Source organism: Aquarana catesbeiana, linkage group LG02 (assembly GCF_042186555.1).
Source record: "Aquarana catesbeiana isolate 2022-GZ linkage group LG02, ASM4218655v1, whole genome shotgun sequence".
Lineage (NCBI taxonomy): Eukaryota > Metazoa > Chordata > Amphibia > Anura > Ranidae > Aquarana > Aquarana catesbeiana.
In genome coordinates, this window is record NC_133325.1 from 31,485,335 (window position 1) to 31,511,044 (window position 25,710).

Below are 25,710 nucleotides of genomic sequence, written 5' to 3' on the forward strand. Positions count from 1 at the left end.
GGTGCTCTGGTCCGATGAAAACAAAATCGAACTTTTTGGCCACAATGCAAAACGATATGTTTGGCGTAAAAGCAACACAGCTCATCACACTCAACACACCATCCCCACTGTCAGACATGGTGGTGGCAGCATCATGGTTTGGGCCTGCTTTTCTTCAGCAGGGACAGGGAAGATGGTTAAAATTGAGGGGAAGATGGATGCAGCCAAATACAGGACCATTCTGGATGAAAACCTGTTGGAGTCTGCAAAAGACCTGAAACTGGGGACGGAGATTTATCTTCCAACAAGACAATGATCCCAAACATACAGCAAAATCTACAAAGGAATGGTTCACAAATAAACGTATCCAGGTGTTAGAATGGCCAAGTCAAAGTCCAGACCTGAATCCAATCGAGAATCTGTGGAAAGAGCTGAAAACTGCTGTTCACAAACGCTCTCCATCCAACCTCACTGAGCTCGAGCTGTTTTGCAAGGAAGAATGGGCAAGAATTTCAGTCTCTCGATGTGCAAAACTGATAGAGACATACCCCAAGCGACTTGCAGCTGTAATCGCAGCAAAAGGTGGCTCTACAAAGTATTAACGCAAGGGGGCCGAATAATTTTGCACGCCCCACTTTTCATTTTTTTATTAGTTAAAAAAGTTTCAAAAATCCAAAAGATTTCGTTCCACTTCACAATTGTGTCCCACTTGTTGGTGATTCTTCACAAAAAATAAAAATTTTATATCTTTATGTTTGAAGCCTGAAATGTGGCAAAAGGTTGAAAAGTTCAAGGGGGACGAATACTTTCGCAAGCCACTGTATATATATTATTCATCTTTAGTTTATCATTATCACGTTAGTGCCACCATTCATTCTTATATCTATTAGAGGTTTGAATTTGGTTCATATGTTTATATTTACATAGTAGGTGAGGTTGAAAAAAAAGACACAAGTCCATCAAGTCCAACCTATGTGTGTGATTATGTGTCAGTATTACATTGTATATCCCTGTATGTTGTGGTCATTCAGGTGCTTATCTAATAGTTTTTTGAAACCATCGATGCTCCCCGCTGAGACCACCGCCTGTGGAAGGGAATTCCACATCTTTGCCGCTCTTACAGTAAAGAACCCTCTATGTAGTTTACGGTTAAACCTCTTTTCTTCTAATTGTAATGAGTGGCCATGTGTCTTGTTAAACTCCCTTCCGTGAAAAAGTTTTACCCTATTGTGGGGTCACCAGTACGGTATTTGTATATTGAAATCTTATCCCCTCTCAAGTGTCTCTTCTCCAGAGAGAATAAGTTCAGTGCTCGCAACCTTTCCTCATAACTAATATCCTCCAGACCCTTTATTAGCTTTGTTGCCCTTCTTTGTACTCGCTCCATTTCCAGTACATCCTTCCTGAGGACTGGTGCCCAGAACTGGACAGCATACACCAAGTGCAGCCGGACCAGAGTCTTGTAGAGCGGGAGAATTATCGTTTTATCTCTGGAGTTGATTCCCTTTTTAATGCCAATATTCTGTTTGCTTTGCATTCCATTGCTGAGCCTATCATCTACTAGGACCCCCAGGTCCTTTTCCATCCTAGATTTCCTCAGTGGTTCTCCCCCCAGTGTAGAGATTGCATTCATATTTTTGCCACCCAAATAAACCTCATTTTCCATGTAGTTGCCCACCCCATTAATTTGTTCAGATCTTTTTGCAAGGTTTCATACATTATATATATATATATATATATATATATATATATATATATATATATATATATATATGTATATATATATAAAATAATGTTTGGGGGGTTCCAAATAATTTTCTAGCAAAAAAAAAAAAAATATTTTAACTTGTAAACAACAGATCTCAAAAATAGTCTCGGTCCTTAAGTAGGTAAGTAGTGGATGTGTATGAAATATTTTTGTCTCTAAGGTTTTGATCTACTGCAGAGGGCGGCACACAGCTGCATTTATTATGGCAAGCGAGGGAAGCCTGGGACACCCACCTAACACACATCAGCAAAGTTGCGGCTGGAAGGAGGGAGGGAGCATGGCTGGTTCTTCATCACTTAAATGTTCCACCTGCCTCCATTCCCGCACTCCTCACTTGGCTTGCCTGCAGCTGACATTGAAGCGCTAAAGGACAGCTGGATCTAGGGGGTGGTGCAGGAATTGGGGCTGATCTGAGGTGTGAAGGTGCAGGAATTGGGACTGATCTGAGGTGTGAAGGTGCAGGAATTGGGGTGATCTGAGGTGCGAAGGTGCAGGAATTGGGGCTGATCTGAGGTGTGAAGGTGCAGGAATTGGGGCTGATCTGAGGTGTGAAGGTGCAGGAATTGGGGTGATCTGAGGTGTGAAGGTGCAGGAATTGGGGTGATCTGAGGTGCGAAGGTGCAGGAATTGGGGTGATCTGAGGTGTGAAGGTGCAGGAATTGGGGCTGATCTGAGGTGTGAAGGTGCAGGAATTGGGGCTGATCTGAGGGGTGAAGGTGCAGGAATTGGGGCTGATCTGATGTGTGAAGGTGCAGGAATTGGAGTAATTTGAGGTGTGAAGGTGCAGGAATTGGGGTGATCTGAGGTGTGAAGGTGCAGGAATTGGGGTGATCTGAGGTGTGAAGGTGCAGGAATTGGGGTGATCTGAGGTGTGAAGGTGCAGGAATTGGGGTGATCTGAGGTGTGAAGGTGCAGGAATTGGGGGTGATCTGAGGTGTGAAGGTGCAGGAATTGGGGTTGATCTGAGGTGTGAAGGTGCAGGAATTGGGGTGATCTGAGGTGTGAAGGTGCAGGAATTGGGGTGATCTGAGGTGTGAAGGTGCAGGAATTGGGGTGATCTGAGGTGTGAAGGTGCAGGAATTGGGGTGATCTGAGGTGTGAAGGTGCAGGAATTGGGGTGATCTGAGGTGTGAAGGTGCAGGAATTGGGGTGATCTGAGGTGTGAAGGTGCAGGAATTGGGGCTGATCTGAGGTGTGAAGGTGCAGGAATTGGGGCTGATCTGAGGTGTGAAGGTGCAGGAATTGGGGCTGATCTGAGGTGTGAAGGTGCAGGAATTGGGGCTGATCTGAGGTGTGAAGGTGCAGGAATTGGGGCTGATCTGATGTGTGAAGGTGCAGGAATTGGAGTAATTTGAGGTGTGAAGGTGCAGGAATTGGGGTGATCTGAGGTGTGAAGGTGCAGGAATTGGGGTGATCTGAGGTGTGAAGGTGCAGGAATTGGGGTGATCTGAGGTGTGAAGGTGCAGGAATTGGGGTGATCTGAGGTGTGAAGGTGCAGGAATTGGGGTGATCTGAGGTGTGAAGGTGCAGGAATTGGGGTTGATCTGAGGTGTGAAGGTGCAGGAATTGGGGTGATCTGAGGTGTGAAGGTGCAGGAATTGGGGTTGATCTGAGGTGTGAAGGTGCAGGAATTGGGGTGATCTGAGGTGTGAAGGTGCAGGAATTGGGGCTGATCTGAGGGTGCAGCTGTCTGTCTTGCTCTGTGTGTGGCTGCATCACCCAGTCTACAGGATGTAGTGTTGTGACTGTGCAGAGCAAGATGGAGGCATTGCTCCAATCATCTGCATGGATATGCCAAAGACTGATGGAGTACATTCACTATAGACTCCGTATAAAAATGTTTTAGGAAAAAACTTAAAATCCTCCCCACATAACCAAAGAAATAAAATCCCACCATCATTGGTGGTCAGTGATCATCTCCCCCCTTCTGGTTTCTGCCCACCCCGATCTGGGCCCAGGTCTTATATATACAAGCCCACCACTTTCACCTGGCACCTGTGGCCCGCCTGCCCCCACCTTGTGTGCACGTGCAGCCAGTAGCAACTTTAAGTATCTTGACGTGCAGCGGAAGCTGCGGGTGGTAGTGGAGGGGCTCCAGGTCAACTTTTGCATTGCATTAAGTTATGCCCCTGTCCCCAGCCTTGATTTTTCAATGTATAATTAGTCACCATCCAGATTATCTGGAATCTACTTACTCTCTGGCGCATGTAAATGCGTGCAATTTATATATCCCACAATTTTTTGCTTTTGTTTCGTCATTCCAATGTAAACCTGCATGGAAAAAGGATTAAAAAATTGGAGATTAGAAGTGAACGTCCCCTCGGTGTACCTCAGAGAGATGATATAACACAGGCCAGAATCACAGACACTCATCTGTGTATTATAACAGACTGGAACCTTCCTAATTTTTCAGTAGCAAATATGTAAAACACAGACCTTTGTATATTATGAGATATAGGTGACTTAAAAATTCCAAACACTCTTAAATCATTTCTAGATCTCCCATTATCCAATATAAATTTATTGCTTTTACTTGGAAAAACACTGACCCTTCGAGATCAGCCTCTCTCAATTTTTTCTCCCCAGAGAAACCATTGAAGTTATTTTCTAGTCCTAGGGAACCCCTCCTAAAAATCCACAGCTTATGGACTACAGTGATCACAAAGTTGTAGATATTATTTAGTACCGCCCAGAATGGATCAGGATTGCACCACCTGAGTTATATACAACAAAGTTAGTTGTAGTACAAAAATCACCATATTAAAATAATAATAATGACGGTTAGAAAAAAGTGTATGGTGTCCTTACATTGGCGGTCAGCGTAGTGTCTACTTACATTGGCGGTCAGCGTAGTGTCTACTTACATTGGCGGTCAGCGTAGTGTCTACTTACATTGGCGGTCAGCGTAGTGTCTACTTACATCGGCGGTCAGCGTAGTGTCTACTTACATCGGCGGTCAGCGTAGTGTCTACTTACATTGGCGGTCAGCGTAGTGTCTACTTACATTGGCGGTCAGCGTAGTGTCTACTTACATTGGCGGTCAGCGTAGTGTCTACTTACATTGGCGGTCAGCGTAGTGTCTACTTACATTGGCAGTCAGCGTAATGTCTACTTACATTGGCAGTCAGCATAGTGTCTACTTACATTGGCGGTCAGCATAGTGTCTACTTACATTGGTGGTCAGTGTACTATCGTCATAAATGGGTGGTCGGTAATGTGTATCCTTACATTGGTGGCCAAAGTAGTGCTCCCTTACAAAAGATGGACAGTGTATTATCTCATTACATTTGTGGTCATTGTAGCGTTGTATTACCTTGGAAATGTAAGGGGTTACCAAGCTGACTACCAATATAAGGAGGTGCTACTCTGACCGCCAACATAGGAAGCTACACCTACCACCAGACAGTGTAATGCTCTCTTACATTGGTGGTCAGTGCTCTACATTGATGGCTATACAGGAGATCAATCTGCTTACTGCTCAAGAAACTCTTTGCAATCTCAGGAGGAACCCTAAGGCCCAGTACAAAAAACACACCGAAAGTCGTCCGGTTCAGTAGAAACCGACCCAACTTTCGGTACATGGGTACCATTGTCTGTTCAACAGAAGTCGGTCTAACAACTTGTTTCTGTTGAATGGTTCACGCTGGAAAACCAGCAAGCACTGATTATTGTATTCTGGCAGGGGGTCCCCCCTGTCAGAATACAATAGCACAGTGAGAGAGATCCTTGCATTACGCAATGTTGTGCTGATGCGGGGAATCTGTCCGTTTTTTTCATTCAACCAGCTTAAGGTTTTATGGAACCCTTGTTGAGAACGTTTGTCCTAGATTAAATCAACCAAGTAATCGCACATTATATAAAAAATAGATAAAACGTGGAAAGAAGTATAGACTACAATGCAAATATTCCAAATAGAGCTACTCTATGTGGTCTCATAACATATTATCTGTTCATAGAACACTTCACTTGCCCTGCACACTTCATTCCAATTTAGGTTCTATTATGTAAATTTACCTTGACACAGAGAAGACCTTTGGAAGCCAAGGCATCCTCCCCACGTGCATTCGGGTAGAAATAATATTTGGCCGCCATGAACGGGTGCCGACTGGCCAAGAACAATCCACTCCTGAAGAACCTAAAACCACAGCCATGAGGTCCTGAGGGCCCAATATCATATAAAATGTGAGGAAAGGTTGACCCAAGGCAATGGCGTAGTTTACGTGAAGCTCGTCCATCGAACACTTCCTGCAGGCACACAAAGTCGGCATTTTGGGGGAAGACGGTGGACACTTCGAATGGCATATCTCCTTCTGCACTGGCGTCTCTCTTTATCTTGTAAGGTATCTCGATCATCGGCAGGACATCTTCTGTGCTACACATTGGCACTTTGTCTTCACAGTTATTCTGGGCAGGTTCTGAGGGGGAACACAGGAGCCGGGAAATGGCAAGACTGCGACGTTGCGTGTGGTGCAGATTACTAAAACGTGCCAAGCCATCGGGCAGGAGGCAGAGGTTAGCGCTGATGAAGATGAAGGAGCAGTCACCTTCAAGTATCTTCTCCGGGACATCGCAAGTCTTTACAGAGTTCTGATAGGAGAAGGGACGGCGAAGCTTCTGCAAAGGAGCCCAAAACAGGAAACCAAAAAAACCTAGTGGTAGAGAAAGAATGAAGAGAAGCAAGAACAATGGGACCCCAAGGACCAAGCAGAGGAATCTCAGGCCTGGGCGGTGGAAGCGCTCTATGCTAGTGAAAACCGCACAGGACAAGAGACGATCGATAAACCAGTAAGAAGGGAAAAGCAGAGCTGAGCTCAGAGAGAAAAGGAATTGTAGACAAAGGCAACTGAACGGGGACTCAGGGAGAGACATCTAGGCTACATGAAGCTTTCTTTAGAAAAGCAAGACTGAAACAGAGAAGGGAGGGGGAGAAACACACAGGAAATCATTAACATTGCGCAGCATCTCCGCATTAACTGAAATTACAATGATTAAAGCAGAACCAAAGCCAAAACTTTTTTCATTTTGGGTTGAGAAAGGGAGGGTTATAACTCTGTCAGTTCTTTATTATTATTATTATTATTTTTTTTTACATCTGTGTTCCATTGGGGAGGTTCCCCTTCACAGGTGATATGTCACCTGTTTTAAACCTTGAAAGGTCGATGCTATGCTATACGCGGTTGCCTTTGGCGGTGGTACTGCCTGCCGAATACAACATGGGGTATACATTTTGAGGCAGCTATGTGTTTAGACCCCTCTGGCCATAATGCTATGTTAAGGTAGGTCAGGGGGCAATAAAATGGTAGTTTGACCCCCTAGCTGAACAGGGTAGTGAATAAAATGGTAGTTTTATCAACTATATAGTTACAATAAAATGCTAGTATGACAGTCTCCCAGCTGCAAGTGCAAATGAGCCCATAACTATCCACCATCTTCACTCTCTCAATCAACATTGACTATTTGTAATCCTTTTACTGCTAGTATTAGTAAATAGATAGGAAAGTATATTATATATGCTTGTTTTAAACTTTTTTTTTTACATTTCTTCAGTTACTTCCTGCTTTCTATGCCTAGGCAAATGATGTCATATATCCCAGGAGTCTTCAGGAGAGGAGGAGGGGTTTTCGCAGCTAAACACCCTCCAACCGATGTTCCGTCAGATTTCGTAACGGACGTGAAGTTCCGTCGCGGACATCTTGGTACACCCCGCACTCGTCCACACTAGGCCTACAGTGTGAAGTCGCCAAGCGGACATCTTTTTACACCCACCACTAAACTGAGCTTATATAGTGAAATACAGTATTCAGAAGTCTGTGACACGGTTTAGATGTTGAATTTTAAAAGCAGCGGCAAGCCTGCTGATCTCACACGTTTTCTAATCTGACAGAAGAACGCTGCTTTTAAAATTTACCAGCTCAGTTTAGTGGTAAAAATAAGTGTGAAATGCAAGACTTCGGTGTGTGTAAAAAGATGTCCGCTTGGTGACTTCAGACTGTAGGCTTACTGCGGCTGAGTGTGGGGTGTACGAAACGTCACTTCCCTTACAAGTTTTGACGGGTCGCCATATCTGATGGAACAGCTGCACGCACAGATGGATTCCAAAAAATAAATGCTACATGAATCATCTGCCTTTACTCAAGATGGCCATGGATGGAAATGCTAGGGGGGGGGGCATTTTTCAAACATGGAGACATGGATGGATGGGGGAAGTTTGCCTTGAATGTTAAAAATGTATTCAATTATGTTTTTGGTTAGTATTGCTCATATGCAGAGTAGTTCCACTTTAAACTGTAACTTCACCTTTTCGGAAAACAGGAAATGGTGAAATAACCACCTACACCCTCCCCAACCGCTTCCTGGTCTCTGATTTACTTACCTCTGTGAGTGATGAGCTGTCAGTGCCAAAAGCAGTCCATGTTGCAGTTTCCTGCCTCTTCTTTCTGCAGCACTTTCAGAACTGATCAGAGCAGTTTTGATTGGTGGGTACCAGCAAGAGCATCGCTCTGATCCATCCTGGAAGCACTGTAGAGAGACAAGAGAGGAGAGCGGAGTTTTCAAATCCCCGTCACTGACAGTTCATCACCCACAGAGATAAGTACAGCAGGGAGGTGGGAGTGTTGAGGGTTTGCGGTGTTAATTCACCTTTTCACTTTAAGGACTTGTTTACACCATATTAATTAAGCTGCATTGATCTGCATGGATTATCAAAGGCTCAAAGCAAGGGCACATTGAAAACTTTGTTCACACCATAATGGTACACTTCATGCAAATGTAGCATGTCTGAATTTTTAAACGGCGCAACTCACCCCATCACATGTCATTGCACTGCACAGCAATAGTCTGCCGCACCTAGAGTTGAATGAAGTGCAATTTTGTGACACTTCAGTAAAGTTGGACAGAAAAAAAAAAAAAAAAAAAAGAAGAAAACCGTACAACCGCTGCAGGGTCATGGTCACCCAATGCCCAGGGCAAAGATGCCAAACTGTGTTCCGCCCCCCCCCCCCCCTTTCCCACAGGGTAAGGGTCAGAGCACCCACACCCCTGCAATAAACCAGTGCACCCGTCCCTCCTGCCCACCCCTTGTCCCGGCTCTGCATACAACACATTGTAACTAAGCATAGCACTGTCATATACACCAGACGCCAGCGTGCGTGCATTTTAGTGTGTGTGCTGTGTGAACAAGCTCTAAGGCTTGGCCTGGATATGAGCGATGGCTATTCAAGCTCAAACAATGCTTGTTTTATTGCTACAAGACTTATATTACTGAAGAGTATAGAATAATTACTATTTATTGAACTTTATTTGGCCACAAGCATGTGAACACATCTCCAAACGGAGTTCAGATGTCTCCAGTGAAGGGTGCTGTTAATACTACATCATACAAAGACATTGTATACAATTGTGCTCTTCCAACCTTGTAGGAACAGTTTGGGGAGATGACCCTTTTCTGTTCCAGCATGATTGTGTTCAAAGCCAGCTCCACAAAGATAGGGTATGACCAGTTTGGTGTGGAATGTCTTGCACAGAGCCCTGACCTCAACCCTACTGAACACCTTTGAGATGAATTAGAATTCTGATTGTGGACCAAGTCTTCTCATCCAACATCAGTACCTGACCTCACAAATAGGCACAAATTCCCATAGACATCCTCCAAAATCCGGTGAAAAGCCTTCCCAGAAGAGTGGAAGCTGCTATAGTCCTAAAAGGGGACTCCCTACAGTATTGATGGCCATGGTTTTATAATGGGATCCAACAAAACTCATAAGTGTGATGGTCAAACTTTTGGCCATAAAGTGTATAAAGATACCAAGACCGTGGCACCGCTGAATGGAAAATAAAATGCTAGCGTGGATATTGAAAAACAAAAAAAATGTTTACGTGTAAAATCAAATGGGACTTTTATGGTGCCAGTAACAGGATACAACATGTTAAAAACAATTACAACAATTGTTTCAAATAAAGACCATACATAGATACAGATGGTAAGTGGTTCAACACATTTCAAGAAAGGCTTTATTGGGAAGAAATAATACATTGAGAACATGCGCTGCGCCCACCAATCTGGGAGTCTAGAGGATGCCCCTAATAGTAAGCCAAAGAAGGCCACCAAAAAAAAAGGTCATGGGGAGAGGGGGAGGACACTAGAAACACACCAGCTTTCAAGTGTAAGATGACTGTATCAAATGGTGGACATGACTAAAATTAAAAAAAGAGTTCAACTGTCCACAGGATATCTCCAGAGCTGGGGGACATGGAGGAACATGGAGGAGCTTAATTCAGCCATGTATCCACAACTTTTGGACAGCTATTTTAGTGGGAACATATTGTCTATGCGCCTTCTTGGGGAGCTCCTCTCCACAGCATTGTGAGTCTCGCGATTTCCTGTAGGCAGTTGCATTCTTTTAATTTTAAAAGAGTCCACCGTTCCCACACTTGAAAGCTCTAGTATTTTGTGTTCTCTCATTGTGGTCTCCCAGTGATCCCATGGGTTTTATTGGTGGCCTTCTTTGGCTCACTATTGGTGGCATCCTCTAGACTCCTGGGTTGGCGGGTGTAACACATCTTCACAATTTATTATTCCTTCCTGCTTATCGCAAAAGACATACAAAAAAAAAAAAAAAAAAACACTTACCATCTGTATCTATGGGGGAGCTTTATTAAAACTGGTGCACTCAGAATCTAGTAGAGCTGTGCATGGTAACCAAACAACATCTAACTTTAGCTTGTTCAATTAAGCTTTGACAATAAAACCTGGAAGCTGATTGGCTACCATGAACAGCTGCACCAGATTCTGTGTGCACCAGTTTTAGTAAATCTCCAATGTATAACATAACATGAATAGTTTACTCACTAAAAGGTTACTTTAACCTGTTGTTGTAATATCCTCATCATCACCATTATACAAACGTATATACATTTTTTGTTGATGGCACCTAAGTATTATTAAGTTTACACGGATACAATTTTTTTGTTTTTCTTTGAGTTGAGGATGTGGTGCCAGGTGATAACCCATCAATCTCTTCATTTGGAAATACACTGGGACAGGCTATTCTTCCAAATACCATTTGCTACCCAACCATAAAAGTGGTCATAAAAAGGTGATTTTTTTTTTTTGTCCTAAAATAAATCAAACACGTTATACTTACCTGCTCTGTACTATGGTATTGCACAGAGCCTTTTCTTATTGCCTCTTCAGGGGTTCCCTGTGGGCATTTTCTGCCCCTCCTCTTCTGCCAGTGCCCCCATAGCAAGTCGGGTGCTATGGGGGCACTTGTGTGGGCTCAGTCCCGGGGGTCGGGCTGTGTGTTGCCATACCCCCAGCTTCCTCTTTGCAAGATTTGATTAACAGCAGTAGGAGCCAAAGGGGAGGATTTATTTAAACCGGAGCACTCAGAATCCGGTGTAAGTGTGCATGGTAGCCAATCAGCTTTTTACTTCAGCTTGTTCAATTAAGCTTTGACAATAAAACCTGGAAGCCGATTGGTTTCTATGTACAGCTGCACCAGATTTTGCATGCTCCAGTTTTAGTAAAATCTTCCCCAATGGCTCCCGCTGCTGTTTTCAGAGAGCAGAGAGAGGGCTGCTGCAGATAGGCACAGGGCTGGACATTGAACCGGGGGGGGGGGGGGGGGGGGTGCAATACAAATACTGGGACATCTTTTTACCTTAAAGCGGAGATCCACACAAAAATGGAACTTCCGCTTTTCGGAACCCTCTCCCCCTCCGGTGTCACAATTGGCACCTTTCAAGGGGGGGGGGGGGGGAGGGTTTCTCCCCAGTGGAGGTATTTGCACCCACTTCCGGCATAGACTCCCACGGGAGTCTATGCCTCTTCCTGTCCCTCCGCGCTGTCTGCTGGGAAACACACAGCTCCCAGGAGATAGCGGGGACCAGTTACGATGTGCAGCGTGACTCGCGCATGCGCAGTAGGGAACCGGGAAGTGAAGCCGCAACGCTCCACTTCCTGATTCCCTCACCTAGGATGGCGGCGGCAGCTGCCAAGAACCGAGCGGGTTATCAGCGTCGGCTGCCGACATCGCTGGACCCTGGGACAGGTAAGTGGCCATGTATTAAAAGTCAGCAGCTGCAGTATTTGTAGCTGCTGGCTTTTAATATTTTTTTTCTTAGGTTGATGTAGGTGGACTCCCTCTTTAATGCAGGGAATGCACTAAGGTAACAATGTCTTGACTTTAAAACCACTTTAAAGCCTAGCTCCAGCCAGAAGAGTAAAGCTGGCCATAGAGAAATCAAAAATCAGCTGGTTCAGCAGGGGCTGGGCAACATTCAATCCATCTATGGGTGTTCATTTTCGTGAGAAGTTGATCTAATAATTTACTTTTTGCACACAGGCTTGATGGCAATTTTTTGTTCGATCAGCGCTGCAGCCAATCGTCTGCCGTGCTGATCAATGTGTCCTGACAGCAGAGGTGTCCTGGCTGCCAGAACAGAGATGCACAGCGAGGAGGATTCCTGCATCCACCTTGTTTGCGTGGATGGGAGGGGGGGGGGTCCATTCAGTTTCATTTCTATCAGCTTGATAAACAACCCATATATGCCCAGCTTTACAGCTAAACTCCAGGATAATCCATGTGACAGACCCAATCGGGACAGGGGCTTTTGGAGGGGACAGCAGGCTAGCCTTTTGCCTACTGACTATGGGCCCTGGCATTAAAGGGGGCTCTATTCTTTGGGATGTGTGCCTGGGGGACCTTTGGAGGAGTCCTACTTTGGATTCAAGTCCATGTCTCACCAAAACACACAGACTCTGAGAACTGGAGGACTCAGATACAGATTTGGGGCCTCTGTGTTCTGTTGGGGTATAGACAGCCCAAACCAGCATTGACTGCTTTAACCCCCTCCTAGACTCAGACTCAAAGCAGAAGATTATAATAGGCTCAAAACAACCTGATGCTGGGGGTCTCCTGCTGTTATGTGTCACCTGTTTATTAAGATGTTATGTGTTTACTGTGAAGCGTCTTTCTTCCATTGTATAATTTCCCCACTGTGTGCCTTCTTGGTGTGAAGTCCCATTGTTCATTGAGTCACCTATTGTTTCTGTCTGTTGGCTAATCTTCCTGGAGATGCGATTAGTCTTATGTCAACTTTGTGTTACCTAACCATTGTGGGATATATACCCCAATGTGTAATACTTGTTTTTATTGTTTCATATTAGTATATAGGAGCATGAGCAACAAAGCTGATCTGCTATTTGTAGTTATAAGAGCAAGAGCAGCAAAGCTATCCTGTTAGCCCAGTGGTAGTACTAGTTCCGCCTAGCAGCACTAGGGGCGTTGATTCAAATCCCAACCATGGCACTACCTGTCTGGAGTTTGCATGTTTTCCCTGCGCCTGCGTGGGTTTCCTCCCACACAGCAAAGATATGCTGGTAGGACAATTGGCTCTACAACACGGATGTGAGATAGGGACCATAGATTGTAAGCTCCTTGAGGGTAGGGACTGATGTGACTGTACAATACATATTTAAATCGCTGTATAAATTGACGGTGCTATACAAGTACCTGTAATAAGTAAATAAGTGGTTCTACAAATGTGCTATAGCCAAAATCTGGTCTCACCTGCTGACTGATCTAATCAGCTACATGTCCAATTCCCACCCAGCCTAGTTATCCCACCTCTCTGTATAAGCTGGGCTTAGTCTCACACTCCTACCTTGTGCATTTGGTTTCCTTCCTAGTTGCTTGATCCAGTTTCAGGGAAAGTTCCTGTGACTCCTCTGCACACCCATGACCCCGCTGTCCCCTGCATCTCTAGTATACCTGGTGTCTTCAGTGACCCCAGAACATCCCTTACCATGCAGTGACCCCCAAGGCACCCCGTGATCACACTTATTTGCAGCCTGTCACCGTTTATGAAACTATTGATGTGCTTGAACCACAGAGAGTCCAAAGAAGGCCAACAAGGGCACTGGAAGACTTCAGGTTGTTAAGAGCGATTACAAACATTAAACTTATTTTCCCTGAAGAAGATACACTTAAGAGAGGGTGTGATCACACAATATACAAATAATTAAAATGGTGAGTTAAGCATTGGGTGGAAACTGATCTAAGATCTCTAAAGAAGACATGCAGCCACACAATAAAGTTGAATGAGAAGCGGTTCAATCATAAACTGTATAAGGGGTTCTTTACTGTTAGAGGTGTAAGAATGTGGAACTCCTTTCCACAGTTTGTGGTGTTAGTGGGGAGTGAAGATTAAAAAAAAAAAAAAAAAACTTTTAGATGCGTGTTTCTTAGAGAGCACAATGTAAAGGGATATGTTGTATGGATATGGATAAAGTTGTAATGAAATACATACCAGTATCTCACAAAAGTGAGTACATCCCTCACATTTTTGTAAATATTTTATCATATCTTTTCATGTGACAACACTGAAGAAATGACACATTGCTACAATGTAAAGTAGTGAGTGTACAGCTTGTATAACAGTGTAAATTTGCTGTACCCTCAAAATAACTCAACACACAGCCATTAATGTCTAAACCGCTGGCAACAAAAGTGAAAACGTCCAAATTGGGCCCAATTAGCCATTTTCCCTCCCTGATGTCATGTGACTTGTTAGTTTTACAAGGTCTCAGGTGTGAATGGGGAGAAGGTGTGTTCAATTTAGTGTTATCGCTCTCACTCTCTCATACTGGTCACTGGAAGTTCAACTTGGCACCTCATGGCACAGAACTCTCTGAAAAAAAGAATTGTTGCTCTACATAAAGATGGTTTAGGCTATAAGAAGATTGCACGGTGGACAAGACCATACAGCGGTTTAACAGGACAGGTTCCACTCAGAACAGGCCTCGCCATGGTCGACCAAAGAAGTTGAGTGCACGTGCTCAATGTCATATCTAGAGGTTGTCTTTGGGAAATAGACGTATGAGTGCTGCCAGAATTGCTGCAGAGGTTGAAGGGGTGGTGGGGTCAGCCTGTCAGTGTTCAGACCATATGCCGCACACTGCATCAAACTAGTCTGCATGGCTGTCGTCCCAGAAGGAAACCTCTTCTAAAGATGATGCACAAGAAAGCCCACAGTTTGCTGAAGACAAGCAGACTAAGGACATGGATTACTGGAACCACGTCCTGTGGTCTGATGAGACCAAGATAAACTTATTTGGTTCAGATGGTGTCAAGCGTGTGTGGTGGCAACCAGTTGTGGAGTACAAAGACAAGTGTGTCTTGCCGTCAAGTGTGGTGGTGGGAGTGTCATGGTCTGGGACTGCATGAGTGCTGCCGGCACTGGGGAGATACAGTTCATTAAGGGAACCATGAATGCCAACATGTACTGTGACATAATGAAGCAGAGCATGATCCCCTCCCTTCGGAGACTGGGCCACAGGGCAGTATTCCAACATGATAACGAACCCAAACACACCTTCAAGATGACCACTGCCTTGCTAAAGAAGCTGATGAAGGTGATGGACTGGCCAAGCATGTCTCCAGACCAAAACCCTATTGAGCATCTGTGGATCATCCTCAAACGGAAGGTGGAGGAACGCAAGGTCTCCAACATCCACCAGCTCCGTGATGTTGACATGGAGTAGTGGAAGAGGACTCCAGTGGCAACCTGTGAAGCTCTGGTGAACTCCATGCCCAGTTTGGACATTTTCACTTAGGGGTGTACACACTTTTGTTGCCAGCAATTTAGACATTAATGGCTGTGTGTTGAGTTATTTTGAGGGGACATGCAATTTTACACTGTTATACAAGCTGTACACTCACTACTTTACATTGTAGCAAAGTGTCATTTATTCAGTGTTGTCACATGAAAAGATATAATAAAAATATTTACTGTACTCACTTTTGTGAGATACTGTACATACATACACACGCTCAGGTTGAACTGGCTGGACTGGTGTCTTTATTCAACCTACCAACTATGTAGCTATGATTCTCTACTACATCCTTGTAATTTTCTAGGGCAGTTGCCATCTACATGGGTGTGTTTAAGTGATGTAACCTGGGAGACACCCTGCAACCCATCACCAATTGTAGCGTGCATGAATGCACACCAGGTGGCTCCTTAGACTCTACACTTTGGCTCAGACCTCAATCAAAACTGCAGTCAACATAGAGGGTCCACAAACCTCAGCCTAACCTGAAACAACATAGAAAAATGTTTACTTAACACTCTTTGCTACTGGTTACTCAAAGCTCTCCAATATTCCAGCACTGCAATCTCAGAAAACCTGTTCACCATTCGACACGTCTGGGATTGTTGGATACATGTGTCCCCTGTTTCTTCCTTGGACCCTCAAGTCATATTGGAACATATGGATCAGAGGAAGGAACCAGAGCATAATGGGGAACACATGTAAAAAACAATGTGACGAGAGTCACTTTGGGCAGGGGGCTCATGGAACCCAGCTTTCGTTAGAGAGGTCAGGAAACTCCTGGTTCAGCTCCACAGGCCTCGCTTATGTGCAAGTCACCCTGCGTCTATTAGGGGCACAGGGTGCTTGAGAAAATGATGGACAACTACTTCATGGACACTGAGAAAGTGGTTTGGATTACTTCAAATGGGACAGTAATATTTATCAACAATATCCAACAAGAAATATATGAAGACTATTCCTTGTTTGTTTGATTCTGAACTATACATGTTCATTGAAAGAGCTGATCATGTTGGCCTCTGTTCCATGTTCCTTAATGTAGCAGCAGTACAGTATGTTGCTGGTGGTCTCCTGCTATTGTGTTTATTAAAGTGTTATGTGTTTTCTTCTAAGCATGTCTGTCTCATTAATTGGGTCACCTATTGTCTGATTAATCACAACATTGTCCAGGTGACTGTTGTTTCATCAACAATGTTTCTAGTATATGTTGACTAATTTGACTAACTCTTGGAGGTATCTATGATGTTAGCTAAACCATTGTGTGATGTTTTGGGTAAATAGTTGGGTTATTGTTCTTGTGGTGACTGACCTACTTTTTTTAAGTGTATAAAAAGCCTGTATTTCTGTTCAATAAAGGTTCCAGGTTCATACAAGCTATTTGTCAGCTAGTCTTCTATGGTTAGCTACAATATCTAGTATCCATTTCCAGACTGGAGGAAGCGGTATACTAATGGAAGCACTCAAGCGGGGTGCTGGGATGGTTCCGTCACTAACAACATCCCCAAAAGTGTCAAATGCTAAATAGGTTTTCTGAAACTACAAAGCTATTTGAAGTAAGAGACCTGGACCACTAGAGGGGTGAGCATACACTGGAGTTGATTTACTAAAACTGGAGAGTGCAAAATCTGGTGCTGCTTTGCCAAAGCTTAACTGAACAAGCTGAAGTTAGAAGCTGATAGGCTACCATGCACAGCTGCACCAGATTTTGCACCCCCCTCAGTGTTAGTAAATCAACCCACAGTGTTCATGGGGTATTCTCTTTTTGGGCACTGCTTTCTGTAACTGAAACCCTCCTAGTGTAAGATGCACTGTCTGGGAGGGGGACCGTGTGAGACACAAATGAAGGAGGATCTAACTCAGGCAGGGGCAGCCTGTCCATTAAGGGCGCACGGGCGTGCTCTCCCCATCCATCGCCGCCTCCCCTATCCATGTGTCTGGCCCCTTTCAGGACATGGGCGCATGGATTCCAATGCTGAGGGGCTGTTTTTTTTTTGAAGCACCGATTAGAGCCAGAAGCTCTAATAGGCTTCAATATAGGGTGGGCTTGGGTCGCAGAGAGTGCGCTCCAAGCCCACCCAGGTGTGTTGCAACAGCGAGACCCGAGACTGCTTCTGGGTGCCGCCATCTTAGACGTGATGCCAGCAGCCCCCGCAGACTAAGAAATGTTTCACTCTATAGCAGGGATAGGCAACCAGTAGCCCTCCAGCTGCTGTGGAGCTACATTTCCCATGAGGCATTGCAAGGCTGGCAGTTACAATTACTCCCAGAGGCATGATGGGACTTGTAGTTCTGCAACAGCTGGAGGGCCCCAGGTTGCCAACACCTGCTGGAGCCCTCCCCTGCCTACCCCTGCTCTATAGCATTCCCCTTCACTTCTCAGCAGACAGCTACATAAAGGATTAGGGCAGAGGAGCTGGACCAGCATAGACACTCTCAGATAGGGAGAGGGCTGTGCAAGTGAATTGACTCTTCCTGGAGAAGTCAGATTCTCAGTGGCACATTGTAAGTGAATAAAAAAATAATTTATGGAACGGAAAAAACATTTAAAATACAGTACTACCTCGGATTGCGAGTAACGCGGTTTACGAACATTTCGCAACACAAGCTATTTTAAGAAAAAAATCCTGACTCGGTTTGCGAGCGTTATCTCGCAAAACAAGTAGGATTCAAACCTCTGGGGTGTGCAGTACCGCATTTGGCCAGAGGTGCAGAGGCGCTGGTGACACTCGGAGAGGTTCGGAAACACTCCGTTTCCGAGCCTCTCTGAGTGTTTGCTAGTGTCTCCAGCGCCCCCCACCTCTGGCCACATGCGGTACTGCATACAATAGCAGTCACTGTGGAACTAATTATCTGAGTTTCCATGGACTCCTATGGGGAAACTGGCTTTGATATACGATTGCTTTGGATTACAAGCATTCTTCTTGAATGAATTATGCTCGTAACCCAAGGTATCACTGTACCTGTTTTTTTTTTCCCCATTTGGTTTCACCTAGGGTTTTTAGGTGGGTGACAGGGTCTCTTTAAAGTAAGCATAAGTCCATTTCTTTTAGGCTGGGTTTACACTAGTGCCAATTGGAAGCGGCATCCAATTTGCATGACAGGAGACTGTGACCGGCTCTCAATAAAGCTGGTTCATACATCTCCGGGGAGGCTGCGGAGCTAATTGAACAGAAGTCCTGTGCGTCTTTGTCTCTGTTTCAGGTCTGTATTCAGCCAAAAATTTGAGCCCGGTTCGTCCCTAAAACAGAGAACACGGACGCCCCGGACCACCTGCTGTCAGCTGCACCCATTTTTAGTGTGAACCCAGTAGGGCTGTAACAACTAATCGATTATGAAATTAATCGATTACTATTTTCATAATCGATTAATCGACCAGTAACATAATGGGGTTAAAAATAATAAAATGAGCCCTTTATAGTACAAAAAGAGCAAATAATCGCTACTGTAAATATTACTTTCACAGGTCTACAGTAAAAAAATGAACCCCTTACAGTGGTGATTATTTGCTTTTTTTTGTACTATAAAAGGGCTCATTTTAGTTTTTTTAACCCCATTATGTTACTAAACGTCTTAGACCTGGTTCACATCTTTGTGTTTTTTGGTGCTTTTTGCAGAAACACACTACAGTTCATTTAACATGGTTTTCTATGGGACACGTTCACATCTATGCTTTTTTTCAGCCGCTGCGTATTTGAAAAGGGTCAAGGACTTTTTTTTTTTTTTTTTTAAACGCAAAACGGTGCTTTTTTGGTTCAATATACTTCGATGGAGAAGCTGCAGAAAAGCATGTAATGCGTTTTTGCAGCAATTTGTGTTTTTTAATCTGCCCAACAACAAATTGGCCAAAAAACGGTATTTCTCTTCTAATAGTGTATACAGTATATCTCCTCTAATAGTGTATATACAGTATATCTCTTCTGTCTGTTATTCTCAGAGTGGATTCAATATTTTGCTCCCTAACCATATAGTTGGTTGTTTATATTTACCACTGCATATAGATATTTAAGAATAAATTGCTTTTTTTTTTAAAAACTTTACATATTAACTAAATTATACACCACACTTTTTTTTTTTTTAAGGTTATTAACCGATTAATCGAAACAATAATCAACCAACTAATTGATTATGAAAATAATGTTAGTTGCAGCCCTAGAACCCAGCCTTACAGCCTACGACCTGCACTATAATCTGGGTGCCAAATACAGACTTATCTGTCATGTAGAGCTGCGTCCGTCTCACCGATTACCTTTTCACAGCCGGTTCTTCTTCAGGCATGCTGGAAAACATATCAGAACATATAATGAGTTCAGATTCTGGGTGGAGCAGATCCTCATATCAGCCATAGATATTCATACTCTGGCAGTGCCGTATCATCTGTTCATCTTCTAACCACATTCCGGATACCCAGCAGTCTCCCATCACAGCCTGACCAATCACGACCGAGAAGACAGCCAGACATGTGACAGAGAAGGACGAATAAAATACCCCAACTGACATTTGCCATCATTCATGTTTTATCAAAATCAACCTCGCAATCACTGAACTAGATAAAAACCCAAATCACAAACATCTCATGGAAGCTTTCATGTCATTTCAAAAGTCCTCCTAAATCTGCAGCTTTCACTAAAACAATCCCTGGAGATCCTGCCATGAAGGTCCTTGTTCAGGCACTTCCTGTTGTAGGGCGACAGCGTTCTTCCCTGTCTCCCAATTGCACTTCTGTGTTGTCACCCTATCACACAGCTTGCCATCGATGACTACAAGTGGCCATACTGCAGCATATTGGCATGTGAAAATAGTGTTGACTGCGCTACCCCAATATCATAACCTTGAATACACCACTCTTGTTCAACCGTGAAATAAATCATATACAGTCAGGTCCATAATCTTAATCTTTTTGGCTCTATACACCACCACAATGGATTTGAAATGAAACGAACAAGATGTGCTTTAACTGCAGACTTTCAGCTTTAATTTGAAGGTATTTACATCCAAATCAGGTGAACGGTGTAGGAATTACAACAGTTTGTGTATGTGCCTCCCACTTTTTAAGGGACCAAAAGTAATGGGACAATTGGCTGCTCAGCTGTTCCATGGTCAGGTGTGTGTTATTCCCTCCTTATCCCATTTACAAGGTGCAGATAAAAGGTCCAGAGCTCATTGTGTGCCATTTGCATTTAGAATCTGGTGCTGTCAACTCTCAATATGAGATCCAAAGAGCTGTCACTATCAGTGAAGCAAGCCATCATTAGGCTGAAAAAAACAAAACAAACCCATCAGAGAGATAGCAAAAACATTAGGTGTGGCCAAATCAACTGTTTGCAAGATCCTTAAAAATAAAGAACGCACCGGTGAGCTCAGCAATACCAAAAGACCCGGAAGACCACGGAAAACAACTGTGGTGGATGACCGAAGAATTCTTTCCCTGGTGAAGAAAACACCCTTCACAACAGTTGGCCAGATCAAGAACACTCTCCAGGAGGTAGGTCTATGTGTGTCAAAGTCAACAATCAACAGAAGACTTCACCAGAGTGAATACAGAGGGTTCACCACTAGATGTAAACCATTGGTGAGCCTCAAAAACAGGAAGGCCAGATTAGAGTTTGCCAAAAAACATCTAAAAAGCCTTCCAAGTTCTGGAACAACATCCTATGGACAGATGAGACCAAGATCAACTTGTATCAGAGTGATAGGAAGAGAAGAGTATGGGGAAGGAAAGGCACTGCTCATGATCCAAAGCATACCACCTCATCAGTGAAGCATGGTGGTGGTAGTGTCATGGCGTGGGGAAGGAATGACTGCCAATGGAACTGGTTCTCTTGTATTTATTGATGATGTGACTGCTGACAAAAGCAGCAGGATGAATTCTGAAGTGTTTTGGGCAATATTATCTGCTCATATTCAGCAAAATACTTCAGAACTCATTGGACGGCGCTTCACAGTGCAGATGGACAATGACCCGAAGCATACTGCGAAAGCAACCAAAGAGTTTTTTAATGGAAAGAAGTGGAATGTTATGCAATGGCCAAGTGTATCACCTGACCTGAATCCGATTGAGCATGCATTTCACTTGCTGAAGACAAAACTGAAGAGAAAATGCCCCAAGAACAAGCAGGAACTGAAGACAGTTGCAGTAAAGGCCTGGCAGAGCATCACCAGGGATGAAACCCAGCGTCTGGTGATGTCTATGCGTTCCAGACTTCAGGCTGTAGTTGACTGCAAAGGATTTGCCACCAAGTATTAAAAAGTGAAAGTTTGATGGATGATTGTTAATCTGTCCCATTACTTTTGATCCCTTAAAAAGTGGGAGGCACATATACAAACTGTTGTAATTCCTACACCGCTCACCTGATTTGGATGTAAATACTCTCAAATTAAAGCTGAAAGTCTGCAGTTAAAGCACATCTCGTTCATTTCAAATCCATTGTGGTGGTGTATAGAGCCAAAAAGATTAGAATTGTGTCCATGTCCCAATATTTATGGACCTGACTGTAAATGACAAAAAAAATGGGATATAAATTGTGCACAATGGTATATAATCATTATCACATGCTATCGATCTTTATCATAACCATAAACACAAACCCTAAATATACTTCAACATAACACCAATATAAATGTCCAATATCTGTGTATTTAATTCTAAATTATAATGTCCAATTAGTATTAATATTGTGCAATGTGCCAGTTTACACAGGGAATCCCCGTGTGGGATATCCACTGTCAATATATTATTCCTGTGCTCTTAAATTATTCATCCGTGTCTGCTTGTGACTATTTCACCACTCCAGTGACAACAACACCACCACATGGATTGGCCACTCACCAGATAATGGTATAAATGCGCCTTTGCTTCATTAAGAAAAGATAACCACTCCACTTACGTTGTTTGTCCTTGCTGTCCCCAATAAAACTATGGGCATGTAATATCCGTCCTCACAAAAAACAGACAGCGATCATTGCGCAGTCTGTGATTAAAACAGAGACTGTAAACTCACATATTGTAGTGCCCAAGAGCCGGCGCCAAGCTTATCCAGCAGTTGGAATGGATGAAAAGTGTTGCTGTGTGCTTCCTATGCCGGCGTGCGGTTCAGACCTCGTTTTCGCCAGGCCGGAAGTGACGTAGTGTATTTTCCCAGCAGCCTCTACGCATTTCGCAACAGTAATTGAGTCATCGGGAAGCTTCCTGATGACGCAATTACTATTGTGAAACGCGTAGAGGCTGCTGGGAAAATACACTACGTCACTTCCGGCCGGGCGAAAACGAGGTCTGAACCGCAAACCGAGTGAAAACAAGGCTGAAGGGAGGGAAGGGAGGAGCTGCAGGGGCCAGTAGCTGGGTGGAGCAACTTGTCATTTAGGTGTTTGTAGGGGGGCTGAGTGACCTATGGTGAACTCTAATAAATCATTAATAACGCAAAAACGATAAAAGATAGAAAGGAAATGTAAACAGCACAAACATAGCACTAAAGAAACACACTTGGGTTTTTATTTGTGCCGATTGTAGGGGGGGGGGGGGCACAATAAGTGGGGTTTAAAAATAAATAAATAAATAAATAAATAAAAAAACATTATAAAAACTTAAAAATCATAACAGCACAAATAAAAATAATTTTAGCAGCACAAACGTAGCACAAACCAACGAGACCAGTTTCGTGTCATTTGGGTGTTGAAGGGGGGCTGAGTGACCTTTCGTGACCTTTAATAAATCATTAATAACGCAAAAACGATAAAAAGAACAGAAATGTAAACAGCACAAAACGCGGCACTAACTAACCAGCCTGGTTTTGTGCCATTTGGTTGTTGTAGGGGGGCTAGGTGATGTCATAGTCAGAAAAAAAAAAAAACAATTGCCAATATCATTAAAATAAAAGCAGCACAAATGTAAATTTTTACGGCATAAAACAGCACAAAAGTAGCACTAAAGAAACACACTTGAGTTTTTATTTGTGTCGATTGTAGGGGGGCCAGCTTCATTGAGCTAGCAGAGAACTCTCTGCACTTGTTACATATAATAAGGAAAAAGCTGTTTTAAGATCGTGAGGAGAGTTGAATCGCGATCTCGATTCTTTAACCACTAAAGCCCTGGAAGAATTTAACCCCTTCCTGACCAGAGCATTTTTTGAGATTCGTCACTGCTTCGCTTTAACTGACAATTGCGCGATCGTGCGACGTGGCTTCCAAACAAAATTGATGTCCTTTTTTTCCCATAAATAGAGCTTTCTTTTGGTGGTATTTGATCACCTCTGCTGTTTTTATTTTTCGCGCTATAAACAAAAAAATAGCGACAATTTTGAAAAAAAACGCATTATTTTTTACTTTTTGCTATAATAAATATCCTCAAAAAATATTTAAAAAAAAAACTTTTTTCCTTCAGTTTAGGCCAATACATATTCTTCTACATATTTCTGGTAAAAAAAAAAAAAATAAAAATAAACGCAATAAGCGTTTATTGATTGGTTTGTGCAAAAGTTATAGCGTCTACAAAAAAGGGGATAGTTTTATGGCATTTTTATTGATAATTTTTTTTTTTACTAGTAATGTCCGCGATCAGTGATTTTTATCGTGACTGCGACATTATGGTGGACACATTGGACAATTTTGACACATTTTTGGGACCATTGGCATTAATACAGCGATCAATGCTAAAAAATTGCATTGATTACTGTAAAAATTTCACTGGCAGTGAAGGGGTTAACCACTAGGTGGCGCTGTAGGGGTTAAAGGGGTTAAGTGTGTCCTAGGGAGTGATTCTAACTGCTGGGGGGAGGAGCTGTGTGTGACATGACACTGATCACCGCGAGTAGAGATCAGTGACAGTGTCACTTGGCAGAATGGGAAATGCTTGTTTACATCAGCATCTCCCCGTTCTTCCTCTCCGTGAGACGATCGCGGGTATCCCTGCGGACACCGAGTCTGCGGGACCCGCAATCACATAGCTCCTGGCGGGCGCACCCGCGAGCCGCCTCTCAAAGGGCAATGTACAGGTATGTTAATCTGCCTGTACGTGCCCTTCTGCCGCAGTATATCTGCGTGAGGCGGTCGGGAAGCGGATAAAGAATAACCAGGCAGCTCTACCTTACGCCCAACCACAACCTTATACGTTAATCCCAAACACAGCCTTACCTCCCAACCACAAACTTATACCTTACCCCCAAATACAATCTAATCTCCCAACTGCAACCTTATACCTTGCCCCAAAACATCCTTCACCCTCAACCACAGCCTTATACTCTACCCCCAAACACAACCTTATTTATACCTTATCCCCAAACCATATGTTGTACCTCCCAACCACAACCTGACCCCCTTCCCCCCAACCGCAACCTGACCCCCCCCAACCGCAACCTGACCCCCCCCAACCGCAACCTGACCCCCTTCCCCCCAACCGCAACCTGACCCCCCCCAACCGCAACCTGACCCCCCCCAACCGCAACCTGACCCCCCCAACCGCAACCTGACCTCCCCAACCGCAACCTGACCTCCCCCCCCCAACCGCAACCTGACCTCCCCCCCCCCAACCGCAACCTGACCTCCCCCCCCCCCAACCACAACCTGACCTCCCCCCCCCCCAACCACAACCTGACCTCCCCCCCAACCACAACCTGACCCCCCCAACCACAACCTGACCTCCCCCAACCACAACCTGACCCCCCCCCCACAACCACAACCTGACCCCCCCCCCACAACCACAACCTGACCCCCCCCCCACAACCACAACCTGACCCCCCCCCCCACAACCACAACCTGACCTCCCCCCCCAACCACAACCTGACCTCCCCCCCCCAACCACAACCTGACCTCCCCCCCCCACCACAACCTGAACCCCCCCAACCACAACCTGACGACCCCCCCAACCACAACCTGACGACCCCCCCAACCACAACCTGACGACCCCCCCAACCACAACCTGACCCCCCCACAACCACAACCTGACCCCCCCCAACCACAACCTGACCCCCCCCAACCACAACCTGACCTCCCCCAACCACAAATTTCTATTCTGCATGCACATCCTGAATGATCTTTGGTGATACCATTTATAGGTTAAATAGGGAGATACCATTAACTGGCTAACCCATCAACTTAACTGATAAATGGTATCACCCTAATTACTAGCGTCTACTTTTGGCAAAGGCTGGGGTGGTACAGAAAAAGGAAGAATCAACTGGCCAATGATGGCGTTCACCCTTTTGCTACCACCAATATAAGGCTTACGCTGGCAGCAGAATGGACTGTTTAATACACTCCCGCTGCTAGAAACCAGGAGAAGCCCCCTATGTGATAGCAGTAAAGTTAAAAATAAATAAACACACATATATATATATATATATATATATATATATAT

At 44.2% G+C, this 25,710-nt stretch overlaps 1 protein-coding gene across 4 annotated transcripts in view; it reads right to left on the reverse strand.

The window, feature by feature from the left end:
- The window catches only part of LOC141126765 (sphingomyelin phosphodiesterase 5-like), a 60,105-nt gene that overhangs the window by 22,143 nt on the left and 12,252 nt on the right, over positions 1-25,710 (reverse strand). For 3 of the 4 annotated variants that reach the window (XM_073612746.1, XM_073612745.1, XM_073612744.1), the window contains exons 2-4: positions 19,609-19,638; positions 5,762-6,651; positions 3,943-4,018 (exon numbers count right to left, since the gene is read on the reverse strand). In XM_073612746.1, coding sequence (XP_073468847.1) covers positions 3,943-4,018; positions 5,762-6,616 — 931 coding nt within the window. In that variant the 5' untranslated portion in view covers positions 6,617-6,651; positions 19,609-19,638. Of the gene's footprint in view, positions 1-3,942; positions 4,019-5,761; positions 6,652-8,550; positions 8,575-19,608; positions 19,639-25,710 lie in introns of those variants that run through there. The other variant, XM_073612747.1, reaches the window with a different exon arrangement.